At 35.3% G+C, this 14,065-nt stretch overlaps 2 protein-coding genes across 2 annotated transcripts in view; both read left to right on the top strand.

The window, feature by feature from the left end:
- LOC107719562 (mesoderm induction early response protein 2-like) overlaps positions 1 to 2,669 on the top strand; it is an 11,517-nt gene extending 8,848 nt beyond the window's left edge. Inside the window, exons 11-13 of the mRNA XM_016527007.1 lie at positions 829 to 953; positions 1,229 to 1,349; positions 2,594 to 2,669. Of these exons, the coding sequence (XP_016382493.1) occupies positions 829 to 953; positions 1,229 to 1,308 (205 nt within the window). The 3' untranslated portion in view covers positions 1,309 to 1,349; positions 2,594 to 2,669. The remainder of the gene's footprint in view (positions 1 to 828; positions 954 to 1,228; positions 1,350 to 2,593) is intronic.
- Positions 2,670 to 6,831: 4,162 nt separating this feature from the next.
- The window catches only part of LOC107719563 (phospholipid phosphatase 2-like), a 20,319-nt gene continuing 13,085 nt past the window's right edge, over positions 6,832 to 14,065 (top strand). Inside the window, exon 1 of the mRNA XM_016527008.1 lies at positions 6,832 to 7,337. Within this exon, the coding sequence (XP_016382494.1) occupies positions 7,277 to 7,337 (61 nt within the window). The 5' untranslated portion in view covers positions 6,832 to 7,276. The remainder of the gene's footprint in view (positions 7,338 to 14,065) is intronic.

Genomic DNA, 14,065 nt, shown 5'->3' with positions numbered 1-14,065 from the left:
GCATTACATAACTTGCTCACCAATGAATCCTCTGCAGTGAATGGGTGCCGTCAGAATGAAATTTCAAAAAGCTGATAAAAACATTACAATAATCCACAAGTAATCCACACCACTCCAGTCTATCAATTAACATCTTGTGAAGTGAAAAGATGTGTGTTTGTAAGAAACAAATCTATCATTAAGGCGTTTTAACTTTAAACTTCTGGCAAAAATATTATTCCATAATCTATAATAACGCTTCCTCCAGTGAAAATCTTCATCCCCTGTTGTCCTCTCACATCAAAATCCACCAACATATATGTAGAACTGTTTGGACTGTTTTTGCTTGTAAATGGTGATTGATCTCTGCATATTTCTCTTCTGATTCAGACTCCTGATTCAGATGTCTTAATGATTTCTTACAAACATGCAGCATTTCACTTCACAATACATTAATTGATTAACTGGACTTGTGTGGATTACTTGTGGATTATTGTGAGGTTTTTATCAGCTGTTAAGACACTCATTCTGACGGCACCCATTCGCTGCAGTGGATCCATTGGTGAGCAAGTGATGTAAGGCAAAATTTCTCCAATTCTGTTCTGATGAAAACAAATTTATCTTCATCTTGGACTGCCTGAGCGTCAGAAAATCTGAAACAGATTTTTATTTTTGGGTGAACTTCTCCTTTAATCTGAATTAAGTTTACAAAATGTTCAGGCTTTTTTTTTTTTTGGCATGAAAAATGAAAAGAACCAGGACAAATTTTGTCACACTAAAGATAAAATATATTAAGTTTTTACCTTTTTAAAACAATGATCTGATGATACTTAAATTTGTTTCTCTTAGAGAAGATGCTGGGCCAGATGGAAATACTGGTGATATGGAAGATGCCTCTCAAGGTTTGCCAATTAGGACTTCCATTCAACTCCAACCTCCATCGCCACCTGCAGTCATGGAGCTGGATAAACAAGGTATGCTCTACTAGTTCTTGGATATTATACTTACCTTTCCACATTCATATGAGTTAATGGAAACCATCCATTGGTACCAGCTTCTTAATTTTCGACCATCATTTATTTATGTTCATTTGTTTATGTCCAACATAATACAATTTTTTCCTGATTTTGGTCTGGATGGTCAATGAGTTATGATTTGTTTCATTGTTGTTTTCCATCTGCCAGCATTTTTCCCATTGTGTTTGTGTTGTTTTATGTTCCGTCGCCTTTCATTTGGTCATACGATCCAGAGGACAGCCTGAATTGCGCAGCTCAGTTTCATGGTCGGCCACGACGGAAACGCACGTCGCGCTTCCTATTAAAGCCCTGAGCTTCCAGCTCACTGACAGCCTAAAACTGACAGATACACAGGTAAAAACAGAAGTATAGATGTCCCAGGAAATGGATCATTCCTGTTATGCAGTACATTTTCATGCCCATATCATACATGTCTTCATATAGTGAATGAAATATTAAGCTGATATATATTATTATGCAAAAAATATTTAACTAATACAAATTTTTAAGTTTGAAATCATATTAGTTATATTTCATCATAATTAATATAGAGGTAAATTTAAAATAATTGTACTACTTTGGCTTGGGTTAATGTTGCCATTTTTGCTTTGCTCTTTAGTCATGTACATAAAAATGTGCAGTTTATTAAGAAGTATTCCTTAAAGTGTTTCAAGAAATAGTAATTTTTTCATTATATTTTATATAATCAAAATGTTTTAAACACAACTTTTTTGAGGATTTTTTTTTTTTTGTAATTATATTGTTTTTCCTGTGTCCTCAGTATCCTGTTCCATCCTGTTATTCACTTTAAAACATTCCACCGTTAGATAAAATTACAGAAATGTGCATATAAAAAAATTCAAAATATGGTTAAAAAAACCTAACTTTTGCTATTTGTTTACGTCAGTGTTATATTAGTATTATTTACAGTAATTGCTATTTTAGAATTTTATAACATTTTGAAAGGTTTTTTATATTTTCAGTTTTCTTTTAATTTTAATGCTTTTGCCATTTTTATTAGTTTTATTTTAAATATTTATATTTAGCTTTAATCTATTTCAGGTTTAGATTTAGCAGTTTTAGTACTTTAACCAACTTAAAATTAGTTATAATATAAACTTACTTAGTTGCCAAGGTAAATTTTTTTTTTAATTTTCAAGTTTTTCCATCTATACTATTTATAACTTACCTCAGCCTTATTTCAATTAACCAAAATTTTTTTTAAATAGTTTTAGTTAACAATAACATCACTATTATGATATCAAAAACTCAAAAGATAGTTATAAACTTTCAAGTCCCTAACTTTAGCTATTTGTTAACAACCTGTTCAGTTCCATCCTGTTATATTTTCATACCATTGTGAAAATAACTAAGCTGTAATTCATTAAGTTAAAGTGTCTGAACTTGACCAAAGCATATTTGTTAAATCTAATAACTGCATAACAGGTATGACCCAAACACTACTACAATAATAAACAGAGTGGAACTTCTTGAGAAGGTTCTTGCCAACGTACAACAGAAACTCATACATCTTTTATTTTTTCGGTTTTCCCTCAAATATTCAACCACATTTTCTTTATGCCTGTTCATTCTTCCAGGTTCTGAACGAAACAATGGAGAGATGGAACTATATGCAGGATCTTGCTCAAGCCCACAGGGGCAGCAGTCGTTCAGTCAATTCTCGTTTCACCCACCAGTGCTCCAGACGTCAGACGTGGCCTCCCCGTCCACCCAGCTTTACCTCTCCTCTCTCCCCTGTAGCCACTCCGTCCCTTCTTCTCAGCCAGACTCAGGGCTCCTTGGAGCAGGTTTTTACCAGCTACAACTGGGGTCTTTTCCTGAAGATCCTGCACCTGCTTGCTCAGAGAACATTGCCTCAAGAAGGCTTCAAATTGACTTTTCTACACCGTCCTCGCCTGTCCCATCCAACCCAGATTTTGGGATAATAGGTAGCCTCTTGTGCCCACCTTACTCCATCAGCTCCGCTCCCATCAAACACAGCGACTCACCCATTCACCGAAGGAAAACATACCAGATCTAAGCAAATATGACAACTCTCATTCACCTGGAAACTGCGGTTGCCACTTTTCAGGCTACGTAAGAAAAGCCTGAATTACAGGGATAGTTTGACCAAAAAAGAACATTCTGTTATCATTTACTCACCCTCATGTCATTCCAAAGCTGTTTGAATTTCTTCTGAGGAACACAAAAGAAGATATTTTGAAGCTGTTTTTGTCCATACAATGAAAGCCAACAGGGTCCAAAACTTGCACGCTCCAAAAAATGCATAAAGGTAGCATGAATTTAATCCAATGGCTACCAAAAGTGCACTAACTTTATCTAATCTTCAGATCTTTTTCTAATGTTCCCCATTGACTTAAATACTGAAGAAAGTAGGTAACTGGGTGTTTTAGGGAGCTGGTTGTCTCTGTCAAACTACTACATGCAATGAAAGTGTTTTTAACTACCTAATTTTAAGCAGCTTTGGAAATATGAGAGGGTTTACATCTCTTTGAGCTGTTTGGTCTCACTAAGACTCATTTTCAGTAACTGTTCAGTAATTTACTGCTTGTACAGTAAATTGTTCCTTTCATTACATGTAGATCTTGTAAACTTTTGAAACTTCAATTTTTTTAAGTCACTTATTTCTTTTTGTTAAAGGAATGGTTCACCCAAAAATGAAAATTTACTCACCCTCAGGCCATCCAAACTGTAGATGAGTTTGTTTTTTCATCATATTTGGAGAAATTAGCACTTACATCACTCGCTCACCAGTGGATCCTCTGCAGTGAATGGGTGCCGTCAGAATGAGAGTCCAAACAGCTGATAAAAACATCACAATAATCCACAAGTAATCCACATGACTCCAGTCCATCAGTTAACATCTTGTGACGTGAAAAGCTGCGTGTTTGTAAGAAACAAATCATTAATTAAGACATTTCAACTTCTGGACACCATACCAGCCCATAAACCATAATAACGCTTCTTCCAGTGGAAAAAGTCCATCCCCTTTTGTCCTCTCACATCAAAATACACAGACATATTTATTTAAAACTGTTTTGGACTGCTTTCACTTGTAAAAGGTGCTTGATCTGTGCATATTTTCTCACTGGAGAAAGCCATATATGGATAAAGGAATCATATTTTAGCGGGAAGCCATGGGTTGAAGTTAAGTGCATTTGTTTCTTACAAACATGCAGCTTTTCACTTCACTATACATTAATCGATTGACTGGAGTAGTGTGGATTATTGTGATGTTTTTATCAGCTGTTTGGACTCTCATTCTGACGGCACCCATTCACTGAAGAGGATACATTGGTGAACAAGTGATGTAATGCTGAATTTCTCCAAATCTGTTCTGATGAAGAAACAAACTCTTCTATATCTTGGATGGTCTGAGGGTCAGAAAAGTTTCAGCAAAATTTCATGGTTGAACTATTTCTTTAAAGCATAAAATGTTTCACTTTTAAAGAAGATATCATCAAGTGAACTGCTAATGCAGTCGCTTTGTCCTGTTGTTTGTTGTGATACCCTTTGTGGGATTCTAGCTTCCCGTCGTAGGTTCTCTTTGTGCAATAAAAAAAATACAAGTTCCTCAGGGGCTCCGATCGTTTCCCTCTCGGTCTGGTTCATCAGTACTTCAGTACTAAGTGTTGAAGAGGGTTTTTTAATGGTTTATGAATATACGCTCCACATATGCTTCGCCAACAAATGTAATCCTGATGTAAGTGGCGGATTCACTGCATTAAGTTTCTCAGGTTTTGCAGCCAGTTTGGGCATCTGTTGTATTTGCGTGAAGCCACAACCTGTCAGCTCACCGTACTACCCACAATCCTTCGCTACCCAGAGAAAACTGGCAACGTCAAATCTAGTGTAGTACCTCATTTGTGACTGGACTTCTGTTAGTTATGATTTGAAAGCATCATGTATCATCATCATCCATATCCCTGTACGCTTCAGTGTGTTTTTTAATTGTTTAGTGTGCTTTAAGTTTTGACTATAGTTTACACAAGGTTCAGAAGATACGAAAGGGAGGCAAACACTGCCTTGGCTTATTTCACTTTTTTTTTAAAAGCAATTTATGTATTACTGCTCCTGTTATATTGATTTATTGTACCTGTTATTATATTTTGTAAATAAGAATAAAAAATTAGAAAACAAACTGTTGTATAGTTGAGATACACATCTAATGACAACTAGCCCCAGGTTTACCTATCAGTATTCTTCATAATTAATTAATTAATTTACACTATAACATTAATAGGTTTGAGGTCTTTTTTTGTAAGAAATTAATAAATTTATTCAGCAAGGATGGATTAAATGATCAAAGGTGACCGTAAAGACATTTATAATGTAACAAAAGATTTATATTTTAAATAAATGCTGTTCTTATAAACATTCTTTTCATCAAAGAATCCTGAAAAAAAAATGTATCACAGTTTCCACAAAAGTATTAATAAATAAGCATCACAATTGTTATTGATGATCAGATGTTTCTTGAGCACCAAATCAGTATATTAGAATGATTTCTGAAACATCATGTGACACTGAAGACTGGAGTAATGATGCTGAAAATTCTTAAGGTTTTTCACAGGAGTAAATTACATTTTAAAATATATTCAAATAGAAAAAAGTTTTTAAATTGTAATAATATTTCACAATATTAGTTTTATCTGTATTTTTTTTTGACCAAATAAATATAACCTTAGTGACCATAAGAGACTTCTTTCAAAAACATTAAAAAATCTTACCAAGCCCAAACTTTTGAACAGTAATATATATAATTATATAATTTGTTATATTACATTTAATTAAATAACTTTAATATAATTGAGTTGTCTCTTTTCCATTAAGTCATAGTAAACTGACATCACATATTAATATTGAAGCATGAATACTTTTCCGTGCTCAGTTTTCATTTTACATCATTAGGTGATGTAAATATATGTAGACTGCTTATTAAAGTTATTACATCAACATCATTTTCGAACTCCTGTAGTAGTGTATTGTGTCCACTAGAGGGACACAATACACAGATTTACATACAAATGTCAAGCAAAGGAAGAAAGAAGCTGAACAGAGGCACAAGCTTCGATATAATCGGTATATTCTTGACCAGATCTAAAAAAACAAAAACAAAACAAAAAAAAACATTTGTATTTCTAATAAAAAGTAATCTGTCATTAAATCCAGTGACGTTACATCTCATTAGAATACAACAATCAGTTGCCTGTTAATCATCAGGGTTGCTTTTTTGTACCAGGACACATTATGAAAGCATCATATGGATGTTACCTTCATCTATGAAGCATTTGGAAATTAAAAGACCCAGGGGAACCAAAACATCCCTTTTAGTATTTTTAACAGCCATAAAGTAACGTTTCCCCGTAACGTTCTGGTAACGGTCTGTTAGTTGGTTGTATATAAACGAGGCCTATATTATTATTTTTTTCCCAAACATTTCTTAGCTGGGTAGGCTATGCTCTATGGTTTGTGACGATGTTCACACGTTTTAAAATAAATGGGTGTTCCCCTAACTTCAAAATTGTAAAAGCACATTATTTTGTATCATATATCATATTCTCAGAGGTGTGTTCAAGCAATCAACTAAAAATATTTTTCAATGAATGTAAAAACTATTTATCTATCTATCTATCTATCTATCTATATTCACACAGATATAGGTTACTTGTAAATCACCACATGGTCAACAATGGATGTAACTATTTAATGTGACAGATAAATGTAGTACAAATAATTGGCCAGGTTCATGTTTACGTAATGATATGCCATAAAAGTATGGATGTGCCATATTCCGTTGCTTTGCGCTTCGGCTCAAAGTGCAGCTGTGATTTGGCCACGCAGCGCGTTTGCGCAGGCGCGTCCCACACTCACTGGCAAGGTGTAGACACGGCGAGAGCGCGAGTGGGAACGCAGTAGCGTGCTTTTGGAAAAGAGGTGGATGCGTCTTCAAAAAACAGCCTGAGGGGTGAACACCAGTCCGTTTTTACAAAAGCAATATGTGCACCAACGCGGCACTGCCGTCACCCTTTGAAGTTCTTGATATATAAAGTCGTGAAGGTCTCGCGTCTTTCACCGTCACCTCTGAGCTGAAGTGAAGCGCGAACAGCGCAGGTAGAACAGCAGAGCCGGAAGAACTCGCATTACTGGTCGCGTTCGGTTTGTTTTGCTTCTTCCAAGTGGATTATCTTTGGTATTAGCTCATAAATGAAGTGAGTTTTAAAGTGCTAGTTTTCAAGCGCGTCCGAGCTAAAGAAATTATGACGGACTTGAGGAAAAATAAACTCTTCGTCCTGGTGGACGTGCTGTGTGTTGTTGTAGGTAAGCGAGTTCAATGTTTCAACGTTCAATGTCCTGATTTGAAGTTCATTTTTAAACGTGCAAGTTGTTGGTTGAATGCTTTTATGTAGCTTCCTCTATTTTAGTCAGTTCTTTAACGAGATTTCTCTTTTTAAACAATATAGGCTATTATGTAACTGACAGATAACAGACATGGAAAAAAAAGGTTGAAATGTATTTGTATTGTAAGGGAGAATAAATAGATTTTTAAAACATAAGCTTTTAAAGTTTTGTTTTTAAAATCTTTGTGTGACAACAATATGTAAAAATGTACATGTTTGTATATAGCTTCTGTGAGTGTGTGTGCGCGTGCATGAGACTGATATACTGATAATCTGATTGACCGATAAAATATAGGCCTGCATACATTCATAATGTGTGTGTATGTATACACACACGTGCGCTCACACACACATATCCTCCAATAGAATTTGTATCATTGTAGTCTAATGCTTATTTTTCAGTTATTAAAAAAATACTAGAAACTTGGCAACTATAATTTTTAAAAGAGACAAATAGATGGTCAATTACATTTAAATCAAACTTTAATTCTCTTTTGATATTTTTAATCAGTTTAGCTTTTCCCATAACCTGGCAAAACTGGCTTTGCACCAAATTGCAATAAACAATTTTGACCTGTTGTTGCTACAAATCTATGATGTCATGCATAATTTTAAGACCAGTCTGGCCTAGTTTTTGACTTTTGTCAATATGTTTTATATATATTATCTTACTCATTGTAACAAGCAAATGGTTTAGGCCATGTTCAACGTGTCAAGTGTGTTTGTGTCATGATAAGGGGATGGTCTTTAGATTTTCATGTTTAAATAGGCATTTGGAGGTGTGTTCTATGTGTTTACAAGTTGAGTTGCATTCATCCTGGCTTCTTTTCCTGGATTTTGCAAGTTCAGGAAGCTGAGTATTTGTTTATGGAAATGTGATCCAAGCCTGTCAGTATTTCCCAGTGTTTGGCAGCCTGTAGTGCCACAGAAATGTTCATTTTCTTGCATTTTTGGCTTTACTCAGGACTTTTTCTTGCAGACCAACCATGAGACAAAGTCCAGTGACCATAAACATCCTAACATAGTACCCATTACGGAAAGATTTGACTTGCCTCAGTGCTAAAGTGAGTGCGAACCATCTTGACAATTACTTCCTTTGGAAACATTGTGTTTTTCTTAACCGCATGAGGTAACCCTGGTCTGACGTTTGGGAGATGAAGTTTGTGCACCTGCCCTTTGAAGTCCTTTATTGTGTCTGTGTTCTCCAGCCTCCAGCATTAGATTTCATGAGGGCTAGAATGTGCCCTGCATGATCCTTCACCTTTAGTCTCAGTCTCAGACTACACCTTTACCATGTTGCACATCTCTATCTAGATGAAGTGACTGATTTGAAGTTATCTGTCCTTGTTGTGGACAGGGATGGACAATATTGTCTCATCTAGTCCATTAAGGGAATCAAACGGTGACATGTAGGACCATTTCAGATGTTTCTTACCTCGCATTTAGACTGTAGGAGGGTCAATGACAACTTGGAGAAAAGAAAACAAATCTAGTTTAAAGGGGTCATATGATGCGATTTCAAGTTTTCTTTTCTCTTTGGAGTGTTACAAGCTGATTGTGCATAGATAAGATCCCTGAAGTTGCAAAGACTAAAGTCTCAAAACCAAAGAGATATTATTTATCAAAGTTAAGACTCTGCCACGCCCCCCTAAAACGGCTCGTTCTAACACGCCCCCACATATCTACCTCACTATGTGGAAATATTTGCATAATGCGCCCAAATGTGCACGCAAAGAAAGAAGGCGTGGTTTCAGTAACCGCAGTTAGTGTTGAAGCAGCCATGTCAGGGAGACGCTGTGTGTTTCTAGGCGAAAGCAAAAGCACTTTATTTGGCCTTCCGAAAGTAGATGCATTTAGGAATCTTTAAGATTACTTACAACAGAACAGCAATGCATTTTATGGACGACCGTTTCGTGAACCTAGGAGAGGAGGTAATTCTGACTTTGCTATGATAATCTGGCGCTTCTGAATCAGCTACTGTTTTGTTATTAGTTTAAGTATTTGCTATTGACTGTTCAAATGTATGATGTATGAAGTTCTTAGACATATGCTCTTTGAATTCATGCTGGGTTTATATGCTTTTGTTAACAAATGTTTCAATGTAATGTCTGTAGCGCAGAGTTGTTATAGTTAACTAAGACAAACTATAAAAAATTTTTTTTGTTAATTAAGCTAAAATAAACTTATTTTATCAAGTTGCTAAGTAAACATTTCAAATTTGTTTTTTAAGCTTTAGTTTTCTGTCTAATGTTAATTTTTTTAAGTACTAAAATGACTAAAACTGAATCAAGTATAAATTAAAGCTAAATAGAAATATTTCAAAAATAAAAACTAATAATGAAATTACAATTATACACTTATTTTCACATAGCTATGAGAAACATTAAACATGGACCCGCGTGCAGTTGCCGTACTGTATTAAAGCTTTAATCAGGATAAATCCTTATATTAAAAGCTAACAGAAGCAGTAGCATTTACAAATAACAGCATATCTAAAAGTATGAGACAACAACAAGCAAAAAACATAGGCCTACCATTCAGTCAGTTTTCTGATAAAGATTCATGTATGGAAATAAAGGCACATCTGAGGAAGGTCAATAACTTCTTCAGTGTTTCATTCAGTGTTGCCCATAACTACATGAGTGTGTATGCATAATTTGGTTTCTGATTGATCTACAAGGACATTAAAGAGAGTGCAAAGTCCTGTAAATTTGAGATACTTGGCCTTGAGCTAATGAAAGCAAGCACAGGTGGAATTATTCGGTCATTTTTAAATAAATATCAGCCTCTCAGATAGCTTTAGTAACAACAGAAAGTCCCAGAATCCAGTTGAGTTCAGCTACTGGAGAATTTCTGTAAGTGTTTCTGGGCAGTAATATCCTTTTCCCAGCCCACCACCCTCTGCTTCTCTTTTCCTTCAGTCTAAGTAAACCTTCCCTCCACACAAACACAGTCTGGCTTTTGCTTTAGCTCACAAGCTAACAGTGTGTATTTTACTGCTCCCTGTATGCCGGTGTTTTTATGATTTTTACATCAATCATGGAGTATTGACAAATAATGTTTGACAGATAATATTCAGCGTCTATTCTAGTGCACTCACTGATACATCCACAAGTCGATGGTGCAAGATCATCGTTTTACTTCAGTGAAAGTGAAATGGATGAGCGTTATCTAAGCTTATCTGTTTAATATTAAGCTAAGCATTTGGCCCAGTACTGAGGGACTTTCCAGGCTTTTGTTCCTGGTATCTCTGGTGTACTTTTTAAATAAAGCTCTTTATTTAATAACTAATATTATAATTTGCAGTGAAGGAACATTTCTTGTTTTAGGAGATACCTTTTGTACATTTAATTTTATTGGTATTTTGTAAAATTGTCAATAAACAAAAATTGGCACACTGCCACTACTGCTCTCAAAAACGAAGTGTTAACAAACGAGTGATAAGAAGAGTACAATTTATCCATATTGATAAATTGTACTCTTCTGATCACTTGTTGTTTGCCTGACGAAGACCTTAGGGTCGAAACATTGTGATTTTAATAAACTGAGCACAGTAGTGGCAGTGTGCCGATTTTTGTTTATTGACAAGTGAAGTGTGATCGAGCCCCTGCCTAAAGTTTTTGGATGTGCGCATATTACACTCTTTATTTTGTAAAATTTCCACAGCATACAAGGATGCTTGTTATATTGCTTACAGAGCCTGTATGCAAACGCTGCTATCCAAAGTGACTTACAGATGAGTAATGTTAGAACGAGTGATTCATACAAAGGAGTTCTGAAACATGAATGCTGCAATAAATACTTTCTTCAGCAAAGTACAAACTAGAACAGACATTTACTTTACACAAACAAGAAGTAGTGAGAGTGTATTTATTTTCATGAAATGCTATAAAAATATAACTGTAAAATGCAAAAAAAACAAAAAAAACACTACTGTTCAAAATATTGATTGGTAAGATTAAAAAAAAAAAAAAAAGGTTTTAAAAGATGTCTGTTATACTGACCAAGGCTGCATTTATTTGATCAAAAATACAGTAAAAACAGTAATATTGTGAAATATTATAACAGTTTCTATTTTAATATATTTTAAAATGATTTTATTCCTGTGATGGCAAAGCTGAATTTTCAGCATCATTACTACAGTCTTCAGTGTCACATGATCCTATAGAAATCATTATAATATGCTGATTTTGTGTTCAAGAAACATTTCTTATTATTATCAATGTTGAAAACAGTTGTGCTGCTTAATATTTTTTGTGGTAACTAATACATTTTCAGGATTCTTTGATAAATCGAAAGTATAAAAGAACAACATTTGAGATAGAAATCTGTTCATTATAAATGTAAAAAAACTCGGCTGTTTGTGTAAAAATTAGAAAATCATTCCACCAGCGAGGAACAGTTTTTAGAATCATGGTATTATGGAATAACCAGCAAAGACATGTTGCCACACAATTTGGACTAATTTCCTAAAACTACTGGCAAAATAAAATTGGAGAATGACAAGGAAAAGTTCAGGCTGTTGGAACTGTCATGCATTATATTTCAGGTCTTGGTTAAACTTGTTCAGAAAGGTCTGCGTGAGATGGCAGTTGCAACATCAACAAAATTGTTCAGAAATTGGTCACATCATGAGACTATTAACATAAAAATGCTGTTACATTAATTACAGATTTTTTTTTAAAGCAAAACTCAGTTGCTACAGACTACTAGCATACTAGTTAACCTGTTTCCCACGCAATGTTATACATTTCCATGGCTTTCAAGAGTGTAAATCAAACACTAGCATTAGCGTGGGGAGGTAGAGGGCTGGGACGACAGACTCTGGTGTATGGTGAAAGGGAAGAGGAGGAAGGTGGGTGTTTCCTCTTGAAGTAGGATTCCAGACTCTCCTGCGAGGTTGTACGCTCAGCACATAGCTTCCAAATGAGTCAGGCGGCCTTGCCAAACTACAGCTCAGGGACTGCTGCCGGCAGACAGACCGCCCTCAAAACTCTCACTTAAGGGGTGACAGGGTTGTATTTTCGTTACACTTATGATGGTACTCCAAAAAAACCCACAAAGGAAGTCAAGAACATCTCATTTTCATCTTCAGAGCAGGAACAGAACGTGATCGTTGTGGGTTTGGCTCGTATGAATTATGCTTCGAATGTTGAAATGAAGCCAGAATGGATCAAGTCTGGTGTTGAAAGCTGAGTGTATTTGTTAATGCACCTTGAAACAAGTTAGTATACAAGATAAGTCAATAAAAACATAGGGTGTGTTTGATAATGAAAGGTGAAGGTCAAAGCTGACCCTAAGAAAAATAGGCTACTCTCTACCAACTGCGGTGTAGCAAAACCAAAGACAAGATTTTTTTTTTTAATGACTGAGTGGGTTTTTTGCCAGGGTTTTCTTGTTTCATTGGAAATGCACCAACTCATGTGTTCTTGAAACTGCAAGCATTCAGATTTACTGTAAATGTATGAGCTAAATGTTCTATGAATTTTAGTTTCTTGGACCAACATCATCATACCAGTGTTAGGAAAGCTACTTTGTTAAAAAAAGCTCATTTTTCTTTGTAGTTTATTTACTGAGTTTCTGAGTGAAAATTGTTTCAGAATAAATCCTACACCGTTTTGGGATTGTATATATATATATATATTTATTGTGTATATATATATTTATTGTGTATATGCATTGTAGTGTAGTTGGAAAAAGGTAGCTTGTTGTAAAAATCTACACTGGTTTGAGCTACTGAATGCTGAAGTTAAAGGGAAGGTTAACTCGAAACAAAAAAAATGTGCCATTGTTTATTGTCCCTCTATTTTCTATGGAATGTCAAAGCTGCTCTTCTCCGTACAATGAAAGTGAATGGTGACCACAGATTCTCACACATGACTTACAAAGAGTTGGAATATATAGTGTATAAGTCATACAAACTGCTTTCGTAATGCATATCCTTTGTCTTTATCGGAACTATTCAGTCTCTGGTCCCCATTCACTTTCATTGTTTCCAGACATTCTGATGAACTTCTACTTAAATGTTCTGCGTAAGAAAGAAAATCTTCAGGGTTGGGAATAACATGAAGGTGAGTAAACAACAGAATTTTATTTTGCTGTGAACGTTTCCTTTTGAATACTAAATTAAACTGCTGGTTTGGTGCAGTAATGGCTCTGGCATTCCTCCAGTGGTGTGAGGAGAAGCGTAACTGTTTCAAACTCTGTTAACTCAGATTACCACCAATCATCCCACATACTGTAACTGCACATCAGTTTGAACCAAATAAAGCAACACTCTGTTCTGCCCTTCGTATTTATAGTGTTTGTGAATGAGGGGGAGAATGCTCTCTAAACAAAGAGGAAAACATGAATGAGGTGGAGACTATAGGAGTGGCAAGCTTATTTTTGTCTGTGGGACGAGCAAAAGGATAACAAAAGGATGTAAATCTTCAGTCCTTCAACATTTCAGCAATCACCAACTCTAATTATCTCCTCACCCTCTCGGTTAAGTCACCATGTTGCAGTTTCGTTTAAATGCTGCAGTGACCTTAAAGGGATAGTTCACCCAAAAATGAAAATTGTCATTAATTACTCACCCTCATGTTGTTCCAAACCCATAAGACCTCCGTTCATCTTCGGAACACAAATTAAGATATTTTTGATGGA

The sequence above is a fragment of the Sinocyclocheilus rhinocerous genome, unplaced genomic scaffold, assembly GCF_001515625.1.
Source record: "Sinocyclocheilus rhinocerous isolate Xijiao unplaced genomic scaffold, SAMN03320098_v1.1 scaffold1294, whole genome shotgun sequence".
Classification (NCBI taxonomy): Eukaryota; Metazoa; Chordata; class Actinopteri; order Cypriniformes; family Cyprinidae; genus Sinocyclocheilus; species Sinocyclocheilus rhinocerous.
Note: the sequence above shows the minus strand (reverse complement) of the source record. Positions and strands in the feature narration are given on the sequence as shown.